The 24,830-nt window shown below is 34.6% G+C and overlaps 1 protein-coding gene across 1 annotated transcript in view; it reads left to right on the top strand.

Moving 5' to 3' along the window:
- Positions 1-24,830, top strand: part of LOC105254930 — a 53,919-nt gene that overhangs the window by 24,321 nt on the left and 4,768 nt on the right. Inside the window, 3 exon segments of the mRNA XM_011263904.2 lie at positions 5,920-6,389; positions 8,172-13,743; positions 15,412-15,855. Coding sequence (XP_011262206.2) covers positions 5,920-6,389; positions 8,172-13,743; positions 15,412-15,855 — 6,486 coding nt within the window.

Raw genomic sequence — 24,830 nt, 5'->3', positions numbered from 1 at the left:
AAACTTTTCACCCGTTTATTTCACGAGTGACTATTTTTTGCGAAAAATGTCAAAAGAGGTGAATTTTGTTTTCGAGGGAGACATTTGCATAAGTACATTAAATGCAACGAAGTTTTTTTTCATCTTCTTCGTCGGGATAGCTAGTCATATTCAGTATTTGAGAATCGTTTATATTATTGTTTAGAAAATAATGGAGAACATTTTTAACATTTGTTATAATAAATGACTAATAAATAAATTCTACTCTAAAATATATCTTTCTATGTAAAATTGTTTTGACATCTAAAATTTCCAAATACGATGAAATATCTATTTAAATTGAAAAGAAAGAGAGTTGTAGATAATCACTTGATCCCTATTTTCATTTAAGATTTTTGAAGGGATAGCTACACCGATTAAGAGGATGAAAAAATTTTGTTGCATTTAATATACTTAAATGTCTCCTTCAAGAACAAAATTCACGTCTTTTGACATTTTTCGCAAAAGAAGTCAATCGTGAAGTAAACGGTGGAAAGTTTTAAAATGAACACCTGTATATTAATAAAATATACACCTTGTATATTAATAAAATATACATATATATATTATTTATTTTGATTGAAAAGTGTTAAAGAGAAGAAAAAATATGATGAATTTAAGATTGATTCAAGTGATGATTTATATAGTTAAATATAAACAAAATATATTCTTTTATATAAACGTATTTATATTTATATATTGAATTTGTAACGTACGCATAACAGAAAAAGAGATGAAATAACACGATATTTTGTCGATGATATTTTATCTAATATAAACAAATAACAGTTTGTAAACAGCAGTATCAAAACATGTAGAGAGTATTTTTATCAGATAGATTTAGTTTCCCTAGATATTGAATGTTTTATTTTATCAAATATCATATTTAATTTTTGAAAATAAATTAATAAATTGTTAGAAGAGTTGTTGATACATTCTAAAGTATATTTACAAAATTTCTTTTTGGCTGATGATTTTTGATATAATGTTGCGAGAAAGACTTTCTTCTCAATTTGTCTTTAATATTATGACGGACTCAAAAAAGTGTCATTTTGATCTGTCTTTTTTTATTTAACAATAAGGCAACACAATCAAATATTCGCAATCATATCAAATTTTTCAACACATATCAAAACTTTCAGTTAATTTGTCGATTTTGTTCATCTGTTATTGATTCTTTAAAAAATTTTTGAAATTAAATTTTCTAAAGAAAATTAAGTAAATTTTATAATTTATTAATAAATCAATAAATTAAGTGTATAATGTAAATCAATCTTTATGGACTGCTTAACGAAATTATAGCGTATTGTATGCGTTCTATTATTGTTTCCGTCTACGGACTTCTTAAACGTATATCTTGGGGATATTTTTGGAGATGTTGTTCTAGCGAAGCGTTAAATCTATCGAATTTTTCTAGCGAAAATATTAATAAAATAGGGTTGAAAAACGGCGGAAAGGGTATGTTAAAGAGACAGATCACCCAGTATAACACAGACGTGTTGCACTATAGCGTCAAGGTACTATAGGCACCGTAGTTAAGGTAGTGACCGACGCGCGAGGGGGGACTCAGGTGTGCCCCCTCGGCGTAGACGCTCTCAGTTTAGCGGCGGTAGCCCACGCGAATCGCTCACTTTGCCTTCTTCGCCTTGGTGTGGCGACCAAAGCCGTCTTTATTTCGCGAACGGGAAACGAATCGAGAAAAGTTTGTCGCACTTTCCCAATTTTTCAACGTCCGAAAGTGATAGCCGAGCGCGTTTCGATCCTTCTCCTATCGTTTTTAATATCTTTGGATAATTACAGCAAAAGGATTGGCTCGATATATAAAAATCGAGGAGGTATATATACAGTATATGTCTTTATTTTAATGTGTGTGTGTGTGTGTGTGTGTGTGTGTAAGTGAACTTCTTTTATATATTGGAAAAATTATTTTAAACATTTATTTAAAAAAGGAAGGGAAATATATATTTTTTCACATAGTGTACATACTTTGCTTTAAATAAGGACGTCGCCGAAAAGCTGTTTGTGATTTGTACCGTGATCTCTTCAGAAATAATATCTTTGATATGTTGGTAACTATAAGTTAAAAAATCAGTGTTAAAAGAAATAAGCATTTTTTTTTAATTTCTCGCTTTCTTTTATACAAATCTTTTTCAATTCTTTCGTGAAAAATACGAAATGCGTGATTATGTGATTATATATATTTTTGCATGTACGATAACAATCGAACTATCGTCACGTCAAGGACAATAAAAAAGCTGAGATTGGTGAAAATTTGAGGTGAGAAACCTTCAACAATATTTGATATCGTTGTTTACTCGAGCGTTATTTCGGAAGATTGACAAATAATATTAAATTATATCAGAAACCGACAGAAAGAAATACATGTGAAATTTTGCGAAATTTCCGCGGAGATTCAAGAGCATTTTTTGTGGCGAGTTTGATTCCGATCTATCTGTTCAATTGTATCTTGTCAAAATTCATTATCATGTTTTATATTGAATTTCTATGAGAGATTTTCTTTCTGTAAAGAAAATTAAATTTGAAATTTAAAAACAGAGACTTAAATTTGATGTTCTAACAAACAGCTTTAATCCTGATTTCACATGGACTTTATTTTAATCGAATCTTTTGATTTGAGTTTCCTTTATTATTAAGATATTCAATATAAAAAAGATTAACAGAGACATTTCCTAGACAATCTATTTGTACAATTCCCATCTTACATTCTTATATATCTTAGGGAATTTAAAAATTTTTAAGCATTGATTTAAATTAATAAGTAAACACATTTTCTATCGCGATATTTATGAAGTTAAATTAAAGTTGAAGTAATAATTCGGGATGCTCATGAATAAAAAAATATAAATTTTAAAATAGTTTTTACATTTAAGTATGTAAAAAAAATCAAACAAATTATAAATTAATATACTCCATGTAAAAAAAGTATTTACATATACATGCGATATTAAATTTAAGAAAAATATAAGATATTAATTATTTGATTCATCCTCTTAACTCATATAGTGCTCATAAAAATCTGTAATCTCAATAAAATATAGATCGCGACAAATATAATCATAGATATAATCGCAAATATGTAAAATAATTGATTAGTATGAAATATTAGATTTATTAAAAGTATTAATTCTTAAAGATTATGAATATTTACCTCATTCTTAAATCTTTCGATTTTTATCATCTTATTATCGCTAAAGACCCAGATTCGTGATTTCCGTTACTCTCATTTCAAATGCGTTCTATTTAAACTTGCTAAATTTCTCTTTTATTGGGAATAGAAATGTAAGAAAATAATTTCTTTTTAATAGAAAACAAATTTTGAAGAAAAACAAATTGAGTTTTTTTATTATTTTTTTAATATAACATTTTCCTTTGTATTTTTTTAATATAATAAAAAAAACTAAAATTTTCTTATCTTTAATTTATCTCTTTTCGAAGCAATTTTAATGAATTAATGAGATTTTCGTGGCAAATTATATAAAACATATGATTCGGAAAATTTTTTAAATTAGATGCATAATAAAAACATTTTTTATATTTAATTAGAAAAATTATTTGAATTTTGTCGTGTTTAATATCTTTTCAATCCCAAAAATTTTATTAAAATTGTTTAAAAAAAAATTAAAAATATAACTTTGCTTTTTTTATTATATTAAAATAGTAACTAAAGTACATTTAAAAAAATTACAAACTATGTATTTAATGAAGCAATTTAGAGTTTAGTTCAATTTTGAACTGTTTTTAAAGAATTTATCTACTTAAAAATATTAATTGCAATTACATAGTTAATTGGAATGCGATTATTCAAAATAGATTAATTCATATCTAAAAAAATTAAAAATAATGAAAAATCAATTTGTATAATATTTAAAAAGATAAAGATGTTAAATATCTGAAAAAAGCGAACAAAATTTTGAAGAAAAGCTTCAATTTTCTTATACAAAATTATTTTATGAGAAAAAAACGTTTTATTTTTCTCTTCTTTTTTTATATCTGTACTGGGTTTTTTCACCTCTCCTATTTTGTTCTTATCTCTTTCTCTCTTTTCCCCTCTCGAGCGACGTCATTATAAGAATAATCAAGAAGGCCCGGTTAGTGATAACGGCGCGCACGAGGGGAAAGGGAAACACACGCGGACGGAGACGATGGGCCGCCCTCGTGCCATTGACCAGGTAATTCAACGGCGCGTAAAAAATGGGCATAAAGCGCGCCGACAGAGCGGGGCCCCAATTCTGTCCCCTCCCCTGTGCACCTTTACACATGCCATTCACGACGAACTGTTGGTTGATGACACCTGATCGCCATGTCCCGTTTTTTCTTATCAACTTATCAGCTCAAACACATCTAGTGCATAAGCGAAAAAAATGAGTTGAGCAAAAATCTTAATTTCCTTTATTAATTAATAAAAATTAAAATTAATTTTAAGATTAAAAAATTAATTTTATTATTAAAAATAATTTTAATAATCAATAAAAATTAATAAATATGGTTTTACCTAATCTCAGAGGAAAATCCTTCCATAGGATGTAACGAAGAAATGTTTCATCTCTTTTTTCTTGAAAATTGAAGAGGGAAGCTCTTCTTTAAAAATATTTTACAAAATAGATGAGAAGCAGATACAAAATCAAGGTGGTGTAACATGACCAGAGATTTAAACGCCGTCGACGCAATAAAAGTGCATTGTTTCGCGCGGGATGCACAATAGATATAAATTCAATCCTTCTGCGTGTACTAACGCATGTGTGCGTGTGCGAAGTAACAAAGTACAAAGAGCCTTGGGGATGCGTTACGTCGTTCATTAACATACCACTTTCGTATCGTCATTACTATTAGTACACCATTTATAGTCGAGTATAGTTTTCCTTTTGTGCGCTTGGAAAAACATTGCATTTTCTTTTTGTTAATTGAATCAAGAAGGAAGATTGAAAAGAAAAACATTTCTCTGAGTTCTCGGTAAATAAAATAATCGGTATTTCGTGTTTAAATCTAAATAATGTCATAATTTAAAAAAAAACTGAATTGAATTTTAGTGCAAATAAAAATTTATGTAAAATATACACGGTTATCGCAAAATAATCAATCTTTATTTACTTTATCGATTATCCGTGATTAGTCGATGAAATCGAGAGAGTCTGTGAATCAACGCGTTATCATGTTATGGCTCTGTAATCACTAAAATTTAGAATTCATCCACGGTTCGTTAACGTCATGAGCAAACGTATACGAGCTCGTAACATTCAGGAGTTAGTTCCTCGAGTTGCGAGAAACATTAGCGCAGACTTTTGTGCGCGTTCTCTTCTAATTGCATCGTAATTTGCTCACTGCTTCCAGCAGTATAAATGAGACTCCGCAAGGGATGCTTTCTATTAAAATGCAGTCGCATTTTTAGTCTGTAGACTAATGCTTTACTTGATGAAACTTGATGCTTCTCCTCATTAGATCGCTATAGTTGTTGCTCGAAATTGCTATTTTTTTACATTTTTTTGCGAATTTATTTACAAATTTTTTGCGAATCAACATTACAAGCTTTTTACAGAATTTTAAAATAATTTCTTTGATTTTGATAATACATGTATGTGTGTAAAATGTATATATTTTTTTTATCAACAATTGTATCGCTATTTTATTGACATCTCTTGTGAACTATGTTTTGGGAGATGGACTTGTGTTACTTTCAAAAGCTATAAATTACCTAGAGCACTAAAAAGCTAATCGATGAAAACGATAAAGCAGCTACTAACATGTTGATAAGTGAAACTTATCAGGCAATTCCGTCTCTTATCATTCCGTCTCCTCGATCTTATCGCTTCGATATCATTGGATCAACCCGAGGGATAGACGACGAATGAAATCATTAACGGTTATTCACGATTGTTGCAAAAGGTCCGCGACGTCGCGGGAGATCGCATGCGAGATCGTCCTGCTGCACCAGCGAGGATTTGCAGAGCCTGCAAACGTTGAATCTGATCGGACGCGGTGGCGGCAGCGGCGGAAGCGGAAGTCGACAACGCAGTCCTAATCCCGCGTCGATTGCTCCGGAGTCAGCTGCATCCGCAGTCGACTACAGACGGCTCGTGTTCATCAGCTCGGATTCATCGTCGGGGCGCGAGGAAGACGACGCCGACAGCAGTTGCTCGAGCTCGTCCTACCTGAACGGGCTGCCGCGCAACAGTGGCCACCATCATCATCATCACGCGCAGTCGCTCGAAGACTGCGACTGGGATTACTTCGAGAGTGGCTCCTTGCCGCTGCCGACGACGCCGATCGTCACCGTCGCCGGTGCCACAGCGGACGCCAGCATCGGTCAGGACGCTTGGAGTTGCTGTCCGGGACGCGGCTCCGCCGCCTGCCAGGTAAGCGCGGTCCTCAAGTTGTTATTCACATGTGTCATAGTGTGTCATAGTCATCAGTTGTGGATTAAAATGTTAAATTGGTACAGAAATCGCTGGCAAAAATCATGTGTAATGATTGTGTCTAAAGAGGTTAAAGTAATAAATATATGTGTATATTGCTCGGCTTGTGGGTTTATATAAATTATTTATAAAATATAAATTTGAAAATGAAAATTAAAATCGTAATTTCTCTTCTGTATTTTTTTTCTCTCTAAGAAAATTCATTGAAAATTGAAATAGTCATTACAGTAGATTTGCAAGTGTAACACAATGTATGCATTTATCATTTTAACTTTTTTGAAATATTAATTTAAAATAATATTTTGTAAATGTAAATTTAAAAATTAAAATCGTAATTTTTTAACTGTATTTTTTTTCTTTCTCGGCTAAGAAAATTCATTGAAATTTTAAATATTTATTACATAAATATAAATTTACATAAATATAAATTTAAAAATGAAAATTAAGATCGTAATTTTTCGATTGTATTTTTTTCTCGACTAAGAAAAAGTTCAAATATTCAAATTCGCGTGCGCAACAACATTCGTGTTTATTATTTTAATTTTTTTAAGACTTATTATTAGATATAATTATTGGACGATTTATAATTTTTATGAGCGTTTTCATAGTTTCTCCTATCTTTAATTAATTTTACTAATTAAACTGATTAAATTTAATGATTTTATTTTTTTCAATATTATCCTTTTTTAACGTAAAAAATACTTGAAAATAAATTACTGTATTTATTCGCGAAATTATTTTATAAATAAATCGAGAAGAAGAGGATATTACATCGCGATGAAAAGAATTTTCATGGATATGAACACAATTCATGTGACCGCGACTGAGTGCCGCTGTTTGTGCATCCGTTTGACAAATACATTGCTACAGCTAAATTAATCATTCACGTTCTACTAGCGAAGAGAGCCGTACATGGCAGCTATGTGAAATTCACGGTCACACTTTGTCAATAAACCATACTCGCATACTTGTCTCGTATATCAACGAAGGCTCATATTGATTAAGCGATCGATAAGTGCTTTGCCAGCAAATTCATCGTCGGCTTTCAAACTGTTAATCCATTTCTATAGATTTTGTATAAGTAGAGTACATTTATAATTAATAGAAAGCACAAAAAATTTTATATATAATTTTAGATTATTATGTATATTAAATTTCAAATTGCATGTATCTGAATAATATCAAAATGTCATATATTTTTTTATAAAAAATATGAAATGTGGAAAATTAAATATTAAAAAAAACATAGCATATTTTTAACGAATATTTTTTAACGAATGATATGCATATATTTCTCAATTATTAACGCAATTATATTGTCATATTTCATTTGCATTTTTTTGAAACTTTGCTCTATTCATTTAATTTAATTAAATATAAAAATAATATTAAATTTAATTAAATTAAAATAATATTAAATTAAAAATAATATTAAATTTAATTAAATGAAATATAAGAATAAATTTCACTTACTTAAAATAAAAATAAAACGTGTGAAAAATATATGAGAAATAATATGAAAAATAAAAAATTAGGAAAGAAATCAATTTCGACTCAAATTAAATCGAGATAAATTCATTTATTATAAATAAAAGAAACATAAGTTTTCTTCATATCTGCTGCAAATGTTAAGATGATAAGAATTTCGCAAACTGATAAAAAGATAGAAGGCTCTTTGAGATAAGTATGTCGCGAGCTATCATCCAATATCGTTCTATCTAGGCTTGCGGCGGCTCCCGAAGCGCGAACGTGCTCCCGGTGCCGGTGCCAATACCGGTCCCGGTTCCGTATCCGGTGCCGATACCGGCCGCCCTGTGGACCGGCGACTTCGCGGCGGCCGCATCATCCATGATAAGTCGCGGAGACGCACACGCCGAGTCGGGAACTCTGAGGTTACGAGGCGACCCGGCGGCGCCCTGGTTCGCCTGGCACCCCCGCTTCAACCAGCCTTTACATGGCGCTCGTCTGGACCCACGACTTGCCGGCACCTTCGATCCGACCACCTGTACCTTCCATCCACCGGAACAGATGATGTCCCCGAGGCTATACGGATCGATAACCGAAACGGCAACGGTTCCATCGGCTAACCTCGAGTCTCCTCAGGATGTGAGAGATGACGCGAAAATCGTGTCGAAAGCCGAAGAGCTCAGAAGGGAGGAGAATGTGTCGGTGAAGGGCATCGGTAAATCTGGTTCTTCCGTCATGAAGAGTAAATTGGAGGAGACGAAGAGCTTTGAAGAGGAATGCAAAAAGGATAATGAAGAGACGAGAGAGGAAGAAAATGAGGAGGTCTGTGAGGATTCTTTATCATCGTCTTTCGAGAGGAGCGCTCAGGGGATGTACCAGCGAGAGGACTCGGGCAGCTCGTCCGGGAGGTCGTCGGCGGACAGTAGCGATCTGGAAGAGGATTCTAGCTCGCACAGGTTTTCCAAGGTGTTCGTGGTGAATGACGATTCGCTCACCAGTGACAACGATATCGAAGACAACGCGGAGGATGATTCGGATTCCGCAGCGGAAGGTGGTGTAACCTTGAAACGCGTCACCGCGATTCCTGAAGAGGAACCGGTAGTGTTGCAACACGTGAGGCTACTAAACGAGGATGTTCTTGTGGAAAATAGATCGGAAATAAACGAGAACGAATTGAAAGAATCCAAAAAGCATTCCAAGGCTTATATCGTCGGCAACGCTTGCTCCGAAAATGGAAACAAATCACTGGATGAACCTGTTGTTAATTTGACCAATAAACGAAAAAATCGTAGCAGAAAGGATGGAGCTGATAACGGCGATAATCAACTTCCACTTCTACTACAGTGTCGATCGATCCCTGAAGAAATATATCTAGCGGGTGATAGCGAGTGTTCTGACAATCGAATCGAATTGAAATCCATCAGAATGCTCGATCCTGATAGTATTGATTTATCTATAGATATCTTGAAGATGGACGAAAGATCTATTTCGAAAGTACATGGTGAAGAGAAAATCGTCGATCCGTTGAGAGAAATTTCGCAGGACGATCTGATTGAACCAAAGTCACTTGCGAGTGATGTCTGGGATCCGACCATCGTCCCGGATTCTCTCGAAATTTCCGGAATGTCTTCTGAAATTTCAGTCATCGAGGATGTCAGTGTAAACCACCAAGAGAAACCTCGAATTTACAATGATGAACAAGTTGCAAGATTGATCGTAACGAATGATTACGAGAGACAAGGAGATAAGAAACCGCGTTTATCGGGACCGAATTGTTCGAATGGCAACGTCATTATCGATGCGTCAACTGACAGTTGCACCAGCACCGAGAGCAATACTACGGGGAGCGAAATTAGCAGCGACGAACTTCACGAATACGAGGTAACTTCGGCCGAATCATTCTTTAATTACAGCAACGGGGACACCGCGATTAAAGGCAAGTTACTCTATCAAATTGACACAGAAGCTACTACGAGAGATATTAAAGAGAACGGTCTTCATGATAATCGCGATGATAAAAAAAGTCTGACGATGACGAAGAATGGCGTGAAGCAAAATCAGTCCGAGAGATCGATTGGCGAGCCAGCTTTAAGTAATTCGCCGACGATCGACATAAAGGATGATGGCGATGAGGTCAATGAAGACGACGACGACGATGAGGGTTATCGGTCTGTTACGTGTCGTCGCGGTGGTCAAGATGGCGGGCTGAAAGACAACGACCTGATGGCACCGGCGGGCGAGGAACGGGTAGGAGTCGATGTGGACGACGCAATAATCACCAGCAGGATTCAGGAGATGTCGAGGAGCGCAGAGGAGCAAGGTGGCGCGGGCGGCAAGATGAACACTGCGCATGACGGCCCGGTGAGAGGCGAGATTGTTGTTCAGGTGGGAGGAAATAGTGATGGTAACAGTGATAGTGGTGGTGGTGGTGAGAGCGCCGAGGAGGGAGACGCGACACGGTTTCGCTCAGTCGAGCGACGCCCGTGTACTCGGCAAGAGAATGGATTCCCAGCTGACTGTCAAGTATCGGCCAAGGATCTTGCGAGAGACCCAGCCCAGCACAATAACAGTACTAACGTTTATAACAGCAACAATAGCAGCAGCAGTAATAAATATAGAAGCCTCGTGATGATCACCCAGGAAGCCTCGTATCAGCCGGTGAGCGTCGTTACATCGGACACTACAACGTTGCTGCAACCGGATGAAATCCATTCGGTTGGGAGTCAAGGGGGTCTGGCCGGTTACTTTCAGCTGGCGCTAGAAGCGGCGAGCGAACCGCAGTTTCATCGCAAAAACGCTCCTCGCAAGCCGTTAATGGTGAAGAAACTAGCGGCGGTCGCAATTACTGCGACAGGTCATCAATCGGTTGAGCCTGAAGCGGATAGTGGTTTGAGTGTCGGTAGTGCTAGTGAAAGCGACGATGTATCTGCGTCGAAAAACGTGTCGAAGTCACATAATTGTCGACAGGAGAGCGTCGATGACGTGTCCAAAGATCGTTTGATATCGGATTGTCGCGAAAATACGCGAACACGCGTCTCGTCACAGTCCAGCGACGAAAATTCAAGCGCTGGCGGGGTTATCATACTTGAAGAAGGTCTGGCCGACGATGATTCCTGGGTGGAAGAAGTGTCCCATGATGAAGACGAACCTACTGAAGGTGCAACTACTGCCACGGAAGAGAGCTCCGAGGATGAAGCTAATAATTTTGGCGATCGTGAAGAGGAGCTCAGAGGCTATCGCAGGCAAGCGATCGACTTTACCTTGCATACCATCGTCGAGGAATCCTGCGAGGAGAGTGAAACAGAACCTAGCCTGACTACAGGAAGTCCCTCGAAGAAGCCAAGGCCACCTTCTGCTTCAGAGTTGGAGAAATATTTCTTCTTCGGATTGGGAGGCGATGGAAACAATTCCAGCATGGGATCGCGCGAGGTCGACAGTCTATCGGAGACTTCGTCGATTTACTCCGAAGGACTGGAATCGCTTGGACAAGATGAAACTAACGGTATTAGTCAGACTCAGGACAGATCAAATACCAGCGATAATTTCCTGAATTCTTCTAGATTGGAAAAATATTATTTATCGGAATTCCTTGGCTTTGATCAGGATAGGAGAGATTCGGACGGTTCAGTAGGTAGTGATTCAGAAGGTAGACCTAGTCCGGAAGCGCAGAGAAGGAAAAAATTAGTGCGTGCGAGGGGTACAGGTAGATCTCATAGTTCTTCTTTAGATAATCTGTTGGCGCTCACGCAAAGTTCGCAGAACTTGAGCTCGCAAAATTCTCTTCAGGATCTGAGTCTTAATCAAGATGCGCAAGAGACTCAATCTGAAGGTTCCTCGACAGAGACTGATGGCACTGATGATGGTCAGACCGCCGTTTTTGGAACAGACGGTCAGTTTGATACAGTAAAACGTAAGAAGAAGAAGCCGCGAAATCTGGGAACTCAGAGTCCACGTGTTCCGGACGATCGAAACAAGACACCAGAACCCAGTAGAGAGATGACGCTGATGAATGAAATCGTGATGGAAAACGACAACGAAGCGATGAACTCCGAAGACTCGGATCGAGCAAAAACTCCACAGCCCGAGTCCATTTTATCCTCGTCTTCCTCGCCATCTACTCTCACTAATAGCAGTAACACATTGAACATGGCCTCGTCTTCGCAAATGGATTCTTCAAGGAATTCGGTTGCGCTAAATTCGAGCGATGGTCAACGATCAAAACAGCAATCGCGAGATTCGGGATTTGTCGGTAGCTGCGACGATCTTCTTCAGCATCAAAAACTGCCAGATGAAAATCAAACGAGTGGTATGGAGATTGACCAGGAAATCGGCAAGGATCGCTTGCTCAACAAGATCTCGGAACATTCTCAGAATGCGAATCGAAGCTCCGAGGAAGGTGCTGATGGTACGGAAAAAAACAACTTGACGAAACATCCGGTAAGCCATGCAAGTCTGCCACATCTGGCAAACGTTTCACTCTCACGCAAAGACAGTTTCAATAATTGGTCCAGCGATGAAGAGACGAATCTCATGATGTCGAAGATGCGGCAATTCTTCAAGACGATGGTGGCCAACTCGAACGGACAGACTCCCGGACAGAGCGTCACCAACGCGAATTCCAGCGGTGTCTCGCCGGCACCGAGTCCACGACTTCCGGGTTATGCCTCGAAGGCGCGTCTTTACGCTCAGAATCGCACCAAACCACCGCAATTGGTATACTTCGAGAACGAGCTGACGCGACTGATGAAGACAGTCCCGGGAATACGCGACGAGCAGGTGCGAGAGATTGTCGAGTATCTCAGCTCGGAGGACACGTGGTCGGATTCCTACGACAGCTCGGATTATACTAGTTCCGACCTCGAGAGCGCCGCCAGCGGACGTAGGTCGGCTCTGCAAGAGCAGATCTCGCAGAGCTGCCAGCAGATTATCAGCAAATTCGACACAACGTCTGGAGGCGGCGGAAGCGGCGGCAATAGCGGTGATCCGACGCTATCGGACAAGGAAAGGGAGCTGAAAGGCTCGGGATCCCAATCGAGTTCCACGATACAAACCGCACCCTGCTTGGGCAGAGATACCGCGTTCGTCTATCAGAAGCTGGTGCAGAGTTTCACGAAGATGGCCGGCGATGGCGTGAGCTCGGACGCCAACTCCACCCCTCACAGCAGCCCTCCGCTGATCGCCAAAGTGATGCATCATATCGGGAGCCGACTGGTAGCGCTGATGCACGAGGTTTCAGAAGGTGGTCCAGCCGCGCATCATCACTCCACCACCTGGCGACGATACTCTCAGCATCATCGGACTCCATCCTCGACGTCGACTACCGAGGACGATGATTCAACGTCCGATTCCACCAACGCGCCCTCGTCGGTGCATCTGCAACTGCCGAGGTCGAAGTCCCACGACCCGCTGCTGTTGATCAACAGCCACCCGGCAGCCTCCACCGGCCAAGAAGGGGAGGAACGAGAGGCCAGCGACTACGAGAGATTTTCCTGGCGCGGTAGCTTCGAGTCCGCGCTGATGGCCGCCGATTCAAGGACGAAACTGAGCCTGCTGGCATGTTCCGGTGATGTCAGTGGTGGTGGTAGTGGTGGTAGTGCTAATGCGAGTGCGAGTGCCCTGGCCGCGAAACGGCGCAGCGCCGGCGATCTCCTATTCAATCCGAAGAGCTTCTCTAGGGAGCAGCTGGACAGGGTGAGGAGTTGCGGTTCGATCGGCGGCGGAAGCGGGGGTGGAACCGGCGGAACCGTCGGCGGCTCCGTCGAGGAGAGGATCTGGAGCAATCGGAGGAGGTCTTCCGTTCCCGATGCCAACACCAGGGGAGAGTCAGGTGAGCTCGCGCGTGACTGTCTCTTCATGTGTGCGAATGCGCGAGTGAATGAACGCCCTTCTCCACGCGGGAGTGATCTCTCGTGGATCGTATTACATCGCGGAAACGACGGTAATTGGCGTTACAGCTCGATTTTGCCTCATCGCGATCCCGCGGTCTGTCCGAACATTCCTTTTCCGCAATTACGCTACGACGGTTGGCCGCTGCGGCCAGATCACTTCCGATAATGGAGATATATTTTACGTGAAATAAATGCGAAAACATGAATGCGCACAAACTAATTTAATTTAATTGTACTTATATTGATAATTTAATTCGGAATTAGGAAGCGTGAAGGGTACACTGCACGCGATTCTGTTTTGCGTTTGTTTGATAATAAATAAAAATGAATTTCATTGAGTACGCATTATATATTAAAATTATATGAAAGAGAGAAGTGGTATAGAAAAAGAAAGAAAATGATAAAAGTATTAATTATATGATTTTCAAATATTTTTCAAGTTATTTACTCTCTCTCTCTCTCTCTCTCTTTCTCTCGCTCTCTCTTACTTTCTTTCTATGATATGTCAAATTATTAAATTGTCCTCTCAGAATTGCAGAAACGTTGGCAATTGTAAAACGAATTGATAAGGAAAACATATCAATGCAAAATTTATTATGAACGCGAAATTAATTGAATACTTTAAATTTATAATAATTTTTTATATGTATAAAAAAAGAAGATGAAAATTAAATAATTTTTTTCTGCAAAATCGGTTTTCATAGAATCCATTATCGTGACTAGAAATAAATAAAGATTCATGAGAATATTTATGAATAAATAATGTTATGAATAAATAATGTTTCACGTGCACATTAATGCGTATATAACTTTCGCCTATTAATAAAAGGTATTTTCTAATGTAAACAACATTGTGTATGTTTGTATGCACAGCAAATATCTTTCAATAAGCAATTAAATATATCAATATACATACAATTGAATATATAAAATATCATAAATGAATACTTATTATCAAAATTCTATTTAGTATAAAGCGTGCAAATTTTGTAGAATTAATTTTTTTTATTACAAAAAAACTTTTTATTATTATTATATTAATTTATTTTATCACATATGTCTTCTCTTTATCATTATTTTACATATATTTCTTATTTATTGTTATGTTAAATTTGATTATTTTGAATTTTTATGTCATCTATATTAAAATCAATTATGATAAATATATCTAATATATAGATAGATCTATTATTTAATATATATATATATATATATATATATATATATATATATATATCACACAGGTAGTATAGATATATATTCAATAAATATGCATGAAAAAAATTAACTATTAATCTAATAATTGGTTAAAGTGTCAAGTTAATTTAATTAATTACAATTAATAAATTAAAACTAATTATTACTTTTGCATCTACATAATTCGCTTTAGTTTAATATATATATAGCGTTTTATAAATATTAAAGAAAAGTAGGAAAAAATATATCTTAAATATGAACATAGATTGAATCTGAAATCGCGTTTTGAGCGACGCGAAAAAGCCATTTCTCTTCCAGAAGTCTCTCAAAGTGACATTGCGCTCATTATATCAAAATGCACTGATATTACGCATACCTTTTGCTTAAAAAGAAATTGTTAATCATCGCAGGTGCATCAGCCGGCGACGAGGACACCGAGGATGAATTGGAATACAGCGGAGAATCGCGAGCAACGACTCTTCCACGTGGCATGCAATCTGCCATCAGCGCAGCCACTAATTCCCTGCCACGACTCCCAGCTGGATCGGGTCCGCCGACCGGTCTGACGATGACGCCGACGACGATGTCGTCGACGACGGCATCGTCGTCCTCGTCGCCGATGCACAAGGCGCACAGCGTCTACCACTTTTTGCCGCAGCACAGCGGCGTCAAATCCGCCCGTTATCGGCCTCCTGGCTTCGCCAGGAACAGCAACGTCGGGCCCAGCGCGATCGGCAGTGGACCCAAACGGGCCGTCAGCGCACCAGGTCTTCAGGTCTCCGGCTCGCAATCGGCCTCCGGCAAACGAGACAACTCGCGGTCGAGGAGGCAGCAGACGATGTCGCTTACGTCGGGTAAGTCGCTTCTTTTTTAGATACCTAGTTGTGCGAGGATCTCCTTCGAGGAGTTTCAAATATGTATTTTCTATTAAATCTTTAGATCATATTGTTCATTATTGTGTCTTTCTTGCGAGATCTCCATTGGAGTTTAACAAAGATGAATGAGGAGGTGCAATATTGTTGTTTATATGACACACATTTAGATTTTTATATTTTAATTTTTACTCAGAGATCTCAGAATTTTAAATCACTCCTGTATTTTTCAAAGTTCTCATAGACTTTCTCATATTAAATTTATAAGACAAAGTCGATGGAGAATCTGTAAATCACAATGACAGAGAGAAAGTGTGCGACTTTTGATGTAGCCTTGATATAGTCGAGTATGCTGTAGCAACCTTGTTAAATGATAGGATCATAAGATTGATACGAGTGAATATAATTGACATTTAATTTGGTCTGATAAAATCAAAATCAATTCAGAAATATGTTTATTCTTGAGGAATTTTGCGAAACAAATTAAACACGATTAGATAACATGTTTTATATTTATTTTCTTCATCACACAATATATATGCATAAATATATATTTTTATTATTATTCTTTATTTTATTATAAATATATTTCTAATTTATTGTCATTTAAAAAAATTTTTATCTATATTTAAAAATTAATTGAGTATTTTTAATTATATATAATTATATATAATGTGCAAAAAAAATCTAAATTAATTTATAAATCAATCTAATAATCAGATAAACTGTCAAGTTAATTACCGATAACAAATTGGAGCTAATTATTACTTTAGCATTTATATTTTTCGTGTTATTTTTTTCTATATAACATAAATATGGGAGCAGCGAGAAAAAAGGAATATCTTAAATTTGACTATATCTTAAATCTGAGAGGAAATCTTGAGTGACGGGAGAAAGCGCATGAATGAAAGGTAATTCGGTCGGTGGTATATGTGATTCCCGTATGATAAATTAGGCAGGTAGGCATCGTCACGCACACCATGCAAATGATTAAGTATAAATATGAAATTATGCTGTGCATCGTCGTAATGAAGGCGGGAGAAACCATTTTTTAGTAGTCTTCGTAAGTGACGGCGAGGAAAGTTTGCGGCGAAACTCAAAACGCTAACTGCTTCTATGATTTTAGTCATTATTTTAGTCATTCTTTATCTCTTCATCACTTAAATCATGTTTTTTCCCCTTAAACTCACCTTTAATTGTAAGTTAGATATCCGATGTTTATCGTAGAAGATAACTTTGATTAAGATTTGATAAGTAATTTAGTAAACTAATGTTCTCTGTAATGTGCTTTAAGTATTCCCCATTAATTATGTATCTGTAATTGCCGCATCATGTCCAATTAAGTCTTTCCGATTATGGCTTAGAAGGAATTGCCTATCATTTGAAGAATCTGACTGATTCGATTGTGAGACACCCTGTATGCATTGTATACACAGTGTATGTGTGCGAGGCGTAATTTTTTTTCCTGCAAAAAAAGCAACGCAAATAGTAGGAAATTCCTTTGTCTTCTCTGAAGATCGTAAAACATTGCGAAAAGCAGGACAGTTGTTACGAAAACGTGCTACTCATCGCGTGAAATTTGGTGTAATAATATGTCTGAGTTAACTTTAATGTTTTCGTTACATTTGCCTTTTCTCCTTTCTTTTAAGACGAATTAAAATTCAATTACGGTTACATCAAAATTATATTCATTGTATTATCTCGCGCTGTAAGGTTTCATTTTACGAATTTATCGAGGAGTATTTTCCTAGTTAATATCTATTCTTCTAGCTAATGATTATAAAACACGGTCGTGACATGCAACCTTTCCAAGAGAATGCTTTTTACCCTTCCGTCAATAATGGATCTAAATATATATATAAAAAAATATATAAGAATACATAGGAAGCAATTTTTATATGTTGGAAAAAAAGTTGTATTGGAAATATGAATTACAGGATCGATATATGACTTGTGGAAAAATTTTTACAAAGGAGAATTTTAACTTTAAAAACAGATAAAAATGAAAATATAGAATAAATTCTAAAGTATTTTAAAATATCTATGTCAATTTTTATCTGTCTCTTTCTCTCTCTCTCTCTCTCTCTCTCTCTCTCTCTCTCTCTCTCTCTCTCTCTCTCTTTTGAAATTCTACAAATTGTAAGCTGAAACAACACTTTTAAAAACAGGAATATTTCGAAAAATTTATTCGAAAATAATATAATCTAATAAATTTATATTCTAATAAAAAAATAGCTTTTAAATTTTATGCATACACACATAAATATAAATATAAAATTTTATTCAATAAAATTTTATTAAATATAAATTACGTTAATATGATAATAATAAACTAATAATAATTAAGATCAATATTACTTCTCGTGCAAATTTGAACTTGATTGAATTTATCTCTCTACTTTATCCATAATTTATTAAATTTGTTTTCATAAAATGCGCATCTATAATTATCGAGATTAAAAGGGAAAACAAAGGGGAGAAAAAATCAATGGACAAATTTCTTAGATTAATGTTTTTCCGCTTCTTTCAACTACAGAAACATCCTCCCCGACTTCCTTTCTCGTAAGAAGCGACCAAAGGAAAAAAAAGAAAATTCGCGCGCCGCACGTTTCTGCAATGTGCACATTTTTTTTATGCGTGACAAGTAGAACGCGCGCATTGATAATACCACATGCTCGCTCGGGTGTGACAAGTGCAACTGCTTTATTACGAGGTTTCCCTTCTTTTCTCCGGCATCCCTTGGCGAACTCGCCGTCGCTTCGGTGTACATATGTACGTACAATCGATAAATGTCACGCACCGCCGACCGCTCCTCCGTACGCACTCCACGTGCGCGTAATGTCGAACCGTTCTCGCGTCACAACGTCGTAAGTGCAACATTCGCGTTGCACGCAACAGCATTGTAAATTGATGCGTTCCCTTGCATTCCACTTTTTTCTTCAGCTTTCTTTTTTCATTTTTGCTAGAACGCTACAAAACGCGCGTGCCATTTATTATGTACATGTAATTAATTTTAATTATTTTATAAATTATATAAAAATATATGAATATAACGATAATAATTTTATAAAATAACTTTTTATAAAATAATTCAGATAGTATGTGTATCCAAAAAATATTCAGAGGACATCTCGAAGACGTTCTATCGTCTCAAAAATGTTTCCAGGATGTATTATGGATGTCTTTGAATATGCATATAGCCGTATAGGAAATTGCTTATTTTATATTAAATTTTAATATAAGATAATAAATATATGTATATATTTTGTTTTTTTTATTTTTTTCTTAATGATACATATTAATAATAATTATTTTTAATGATAATAATAATAGTAATAAATGATAACTAATTTTAACGACAATTAATAATAATATAATTTATTTAATAATTAATGATTGTATAATTTTAATATGATAATAATGGATTAATATAATATTATACATCTTTTATAATTTTATAACGTTTTAATATTCTAATATTACAATTTTAAAAAACTTAATATTTGTTTTTTTTATAAATATATATTTTTCTTCTAAATACAAATTCTCTTATTTAAAATATAAAAAAGTCATTTAAAATTATTTGAAAAATGTTTAAATTATCCGTGATATGATTAAAATAAATAAAAATAAATAAAATAAATGAGATTGTTTATCTTCAATCATGTAGATTGAATTAAAAATTAATTTAAATAAGAAAATTGTATTACTTAATCGTACTATTTCTAAAAGATCTTAATAACAAATCAATTACAAATAAAAATTTAAAGTATTTATGTTAATATATTATATACACAGAAGTATATTGTTATATTATTTAATAACACCAATAAAACAACGCATTTTTTATTTTTAAAAGATTTGCATGCATCAATTATATCTATCAATTGAATATCAATTGGGACAACATTGTTCTTATGTTTTCATGTATACTTTTCCACTATATTTTATCGGTTTATCGATCGATGGAATACATCACAACGTTTGCGAGCATTGACCTAATCCACTTGGGAGAATAAATATTGATAATAATTTAACTTGTGTTTCTTTTCTTTTCTCGCGATAACAAGTTGTTAAAAAGACAGTTAAAAGACAGCGGTTAAAGAGAGAATTTACAAATTTAGAAAACTCGAAAGACAAACGTTATTTGCTTTTAATATTTCTTGCAAATAAAAGTAAGTACGTGCTTATAACAGAATCTATTCTTAACATTTGTGTTCTATCAATTTGCATATTTAAAGCTAAAATTACTTACGTTAATTGAAATAACTTTTATGTTTAACTTTTACATAATTTATACTTTATGTATTAATATTTATGTTTTTTTTAATATAATTATAATGTATATATGTATAGCGTTACGAACTTTTCTCACAGTTACGGTATTAGAGACGTAACATGAGAAAGAAGTAAAAGAGAGAGATTTGAAAATATGAAAAGGAAGAGTATTTTTATATTAATTATTTTATTAAAATATTAATTATTTTTGTATTTTATATATATATATATATATATGTGTAATATATATAATATTTTAAATAGAATGTTAATATATAATAATATTATGTTAATATATATAATATTATTATATATCAACATTTTATTTAAAATATTATATAATTCAATTTGAAAGTAGAATAATTAATATTATACGACAAAATATTTTTCCTCTATGATAGTAATCGCCAAACTTAGCGTCGATTATTTATTTATTTTAATAGCATTAGATTAATCTTCATTTGCCGATGAAATTCAACTTTTACGGGTAACACCTAATGAAATTAAGGTCCTTGCCACTCCCATTTTCAGTTGTGCTGACGCAGATCGATAATGAGACGAAGCATTCTCTAATTTATGGTTCGAGGGATAAATTCTCCGAGTTGTACCAATTATAGAATGATTATTCTCTTTATATGCAAATATTTAATATCTCTATACAAAATGGAATTTACATAAATGAAGGATTCTTTCTTTTCATTTTTTATTACTTCTTTTATTATGTCTTCTAATCTCTTCTTTGAATAATTCAATACTTATTCGCGTAAAGTCTTCGTGAATCTAAATTCACGGTAAAAATGCACTCCAATTAAATCAGGAATATCAGAGCATTATTTTAAATCTTTTTATAAATGATACGCAAATTTAAAATATAAATATAAGATTTATTTTGTATTAAACATATATTTTAATTTTTTTAAATTCATGAAGATTATTTGAAAATTCCATTATTTGAAATTCGATATCTAATATCTAAAATAACTTGATATTAAGATATCTTTTATTATAACTTTCCAAAGGAAAATTCTTGAAATTTATGAGACATTTTTGTATTTACGTCGATACGGTATCGCAATAATACCGTATGCGTTTTACAGTACATTGGTTGCATTACACGCACTGCACGTTTGCAACTTCCGAGTCGCGAAAAACTCCATATTCGTTCGCCACGCATTCACTCATCCTTTTTTGCTCGTTAGAGATCGGCCGGCGACAGGTTTACGTTCATAGCCTCTATACGAGTTTATGTTCACCGGCGAACATCGTTACGTTATTGCTTTTACATCGATTTTTCTGGCGGATAAAGACTAATGCATTTCTCAATCATCGCTTTGCGCCGTCAGCAATGCCAGTTATATTGTTTTCTTTGAAAATTCTTTATAACCAACAACTATACAGGATGTTTCAGTAAAGATAGGCACTCTATCGTAGGCATGTATCAAACAAGTAAAAATAACCCTATAAGTTCCTATAAAATTTTTTGTACAACGCATCTTTACCGAGATATTTGTTTTTAAAGATAACATTTGAGAAGCATTTTTTTAAATAACTTTTATACCACTCCGTAGATTTTAATAATTTGTAATAATTATTTTAAGTAAGGGTTTTTAAAATACGTGATAAATTTCTTGATATTACATCAGAGAACCCAATCACCTTTCAATTTACAAAATTTTAAAATTAGAAGATTTCTTTTATTTTTAAATACGCATGTTTTCTTCACATCTTTCTTCAAAAAAGTACTCTTGTTTCATTTTGTTAAAATTAATGTTTTAAAGTAAATCTGATCAATATGAAGTAAATGACGATGATAAAAGATGCATTCTAGAAAAAAATTTACGAATTTATTGTACTTACTCGAAACATCATATGAAGAGAAAGAAAGAAGGAAAGAAAGATAATGTCTGAGAGAGAATCGATATATATATATATATTTTAACAATAAGAAGAAATAGTTTTTTAAATACATATTTTAATAAAAGAAAAAATAACAAGCCTTTCGAAAGTTTTCTGTCCTTTCATGTTTTTGGAGAGTTTTATTTCTGCGCTATTGAAAAGCATGAAAGAAATTCTTGAAAAAATCAAGAGACATTATCTCTTTCTTTTAGAAAATGAACGAATTATGAAAAGGACGTTGGCATTAAGAATGTAAGAATGTCGTTGAACCGATGTCGCGAGTTTTGGAATGCGTGTCAAGCTTTTTGCACAATTGCTGAAACGGTTCTTTGCTGACAACCATGAAACACGATGTTACGCTCCTACTCGTTACACATCTTTCCGATTGCTACAGTTAGGATTGAGCGATTAATGAAACATCGTACATAAAAAAATGATATTGGATAAAAATGTAATATGCGATTAATTTTTGAGAAATAATAAAATAAATTTTGAGAAATAATAGTTTCTCCATAAAAGTTTACTAACAATTTTCTTCTACACGATTTTAAATAAAAGGATTTTTACATTTATTTAATTTTTATTTAATATTTATTTTTATTTAAAAAATTAAGAAAATAAAAAAGAGAAAATATTTGAAAAAATAATTACTCTCTAAAAAACCTAAGCATTTTTATTAGGAATATGTTGTTTTAGACAATAAAATTTGCGCGAGACATGATACTATGTTATGTAGAAACATGTTGAAAATTACACGGTTCTTTTCATGCTACATATCCACGCTTCGATAGAGTAATTCGATAATTGAGAATATGCGAGATCTATTAGGTATGCGGTGAAATATACCGTTCTGCGTACATTCCCTTGCACGAGGTTCTAGAGAATAATTCCGGTAGTGAGTATTTTAATTACTCACAGATACGCAATAGCGTTTTCTAAAGGAAAGGTACACGGGCGTGAGACTCGTCGTGTAAAAGGGTAAAACGCAAGTAAGGGTAACGCAAGTAAAACGGAAGTGACTGTTGTATACCGAATATATAAATAATATATAAAGGTGCAATATTTTTTTTCCAAGAGAGAGATTTACGTAAAAGCGTTTGTTATGATTAGTGTCTTATCGATTAGAGTAAAAAAAATAGAAAAGAAAGCGAAAGATGGAAATTTAATCACTATATTAATTATAAATGCCTAATCCTTTCTGAGATCTCCTGTGTAATTATATTTATTGACCAATGGATAATTTGTTCGTCTAGTCAGTCGAACAAAGTTATCGTGTCAGCCGAGACATGGCACAACTTTCGCCTACACTCTCGGAGCGTAGTACTATGTCCCGGATACAGCATGATCACGTGCAAACACGCATATGGTTTAATTGGAGTAACATATATGCGAAATGTTATTTTAAATAGTTGTTCAGTATTAAATAAAAATTGTCAATAAAATTGAGATAAGACAATTTAAGACAAAATTTTTGCTACAAAAATTCACTGAAGACCAAGACAAGATTTAAAAATTGTTCAATATCTCAATACAATATTTTTACGAATGTTGTTTTGTACGATCTAGTCATATTGCAATAAACTTTTTGTCTGATTTTTGACGAATGCATTGCAGTTGATAGACAGCGCATCAGCTGCTCATGAAAGTTATTTTTCTCATGCGATGCACGGAGATACGTCGATACATTCACCTTGACACATATTCATCTAAACTCATTTTAAAAAGTTGCGAAGCGATTCGCGTATCCGACTCTATTGTGGCGAAAATGTTATCGCGATTGGGGTGCAATCACGAAGACAATGGTTATCACTGAATGGCGTTATCTAACGTTTAATTACTCATTACTTGAACGTTATTCAGCGCGATGTACAATGATGATTGTCTCGAGTGATATCTACATATGTATACGTCATTGTTTTCGTAACGCATTCGTGTGTTTGGACGGTATCAATATTTAGATATGTTTATACTTTTACATTTTTTTTTCTCGCAAATTTGTGTGAATTGAAATATACGCACATCGTCTTGTATAAACGCAAGATAAATTAAGATAAACATATAAATATTGCGAAATTGCTATTGAATAATAACGATAGAATGTTAAAAAAAATATGTATAAAAAAAGGAAAATTTGTGATTCAACTTCATTTAAACATTTTGAACTCATATTTTGCATGCTCGAAAAGAATTGGAAAAATGTATCGTCATTGAAATAAAACCTTTTCGCACATGTATATAAAAGAATTATCGTATCACCCGTTATCAAAACTCGCCAGATCTGGACCTTGAGCATAGAGGCTGTTAATGCATTATTTGTCCCCAGAAGGCAGGAAGCAAAAATCAGTATTATCGTTACCCTGTTCCGTTCAGCCCAAGAATAGTCAAATGAAAGAATTCAGAGTCAGTGTAGCGAGTACTTTGTTTCGTGGTGTGTCTTTCTCGAATTGTGTCTCTCGTTAATCATTATAAAATATCAAATTATTAAGAATTATTATTTTCGAAGATTTGAAGCTTCGAAGATAATATTTCCTTAACCCAGAGTAAAAAGAAAGTATTAAATATATTAAAGTGAGATATGACTAAAAAGGTACATCACTAAAGTGTATAAATTCTCTTCGAAATTAGCGAAAAACGACTAATTAATTAGCTAAAAAAATCCGAAAAATCAAGAATTAATTTTAATAAAATGACGAAGAATGGTCGTTATTCGACTTTCAAGGAGTCTCCTATCCCAGGCTCTTGGACCACCGGAAATATCGCACAACGTTTCGTTTCGAATTGGC

Source organism: Camponotus floridanus, unplaced genomic scaffold (assembly GCF_003227725.1).
Source record: "Camponotus floridanus strain SB8 unplaced genomic scaffold, Cflo_v7.5 scaffold8, whole genome shotgun sequence".
Classification (NCBI taxonomy): Eukaryota; Metazoa; Arthropoda; class Insecta; order Hymenoptera; family Formicidae; genus Camponotus; species Camponotus floridanus.
This window is presented reverse-complemented; position numbering and strand designations above follow the sequence as displayed.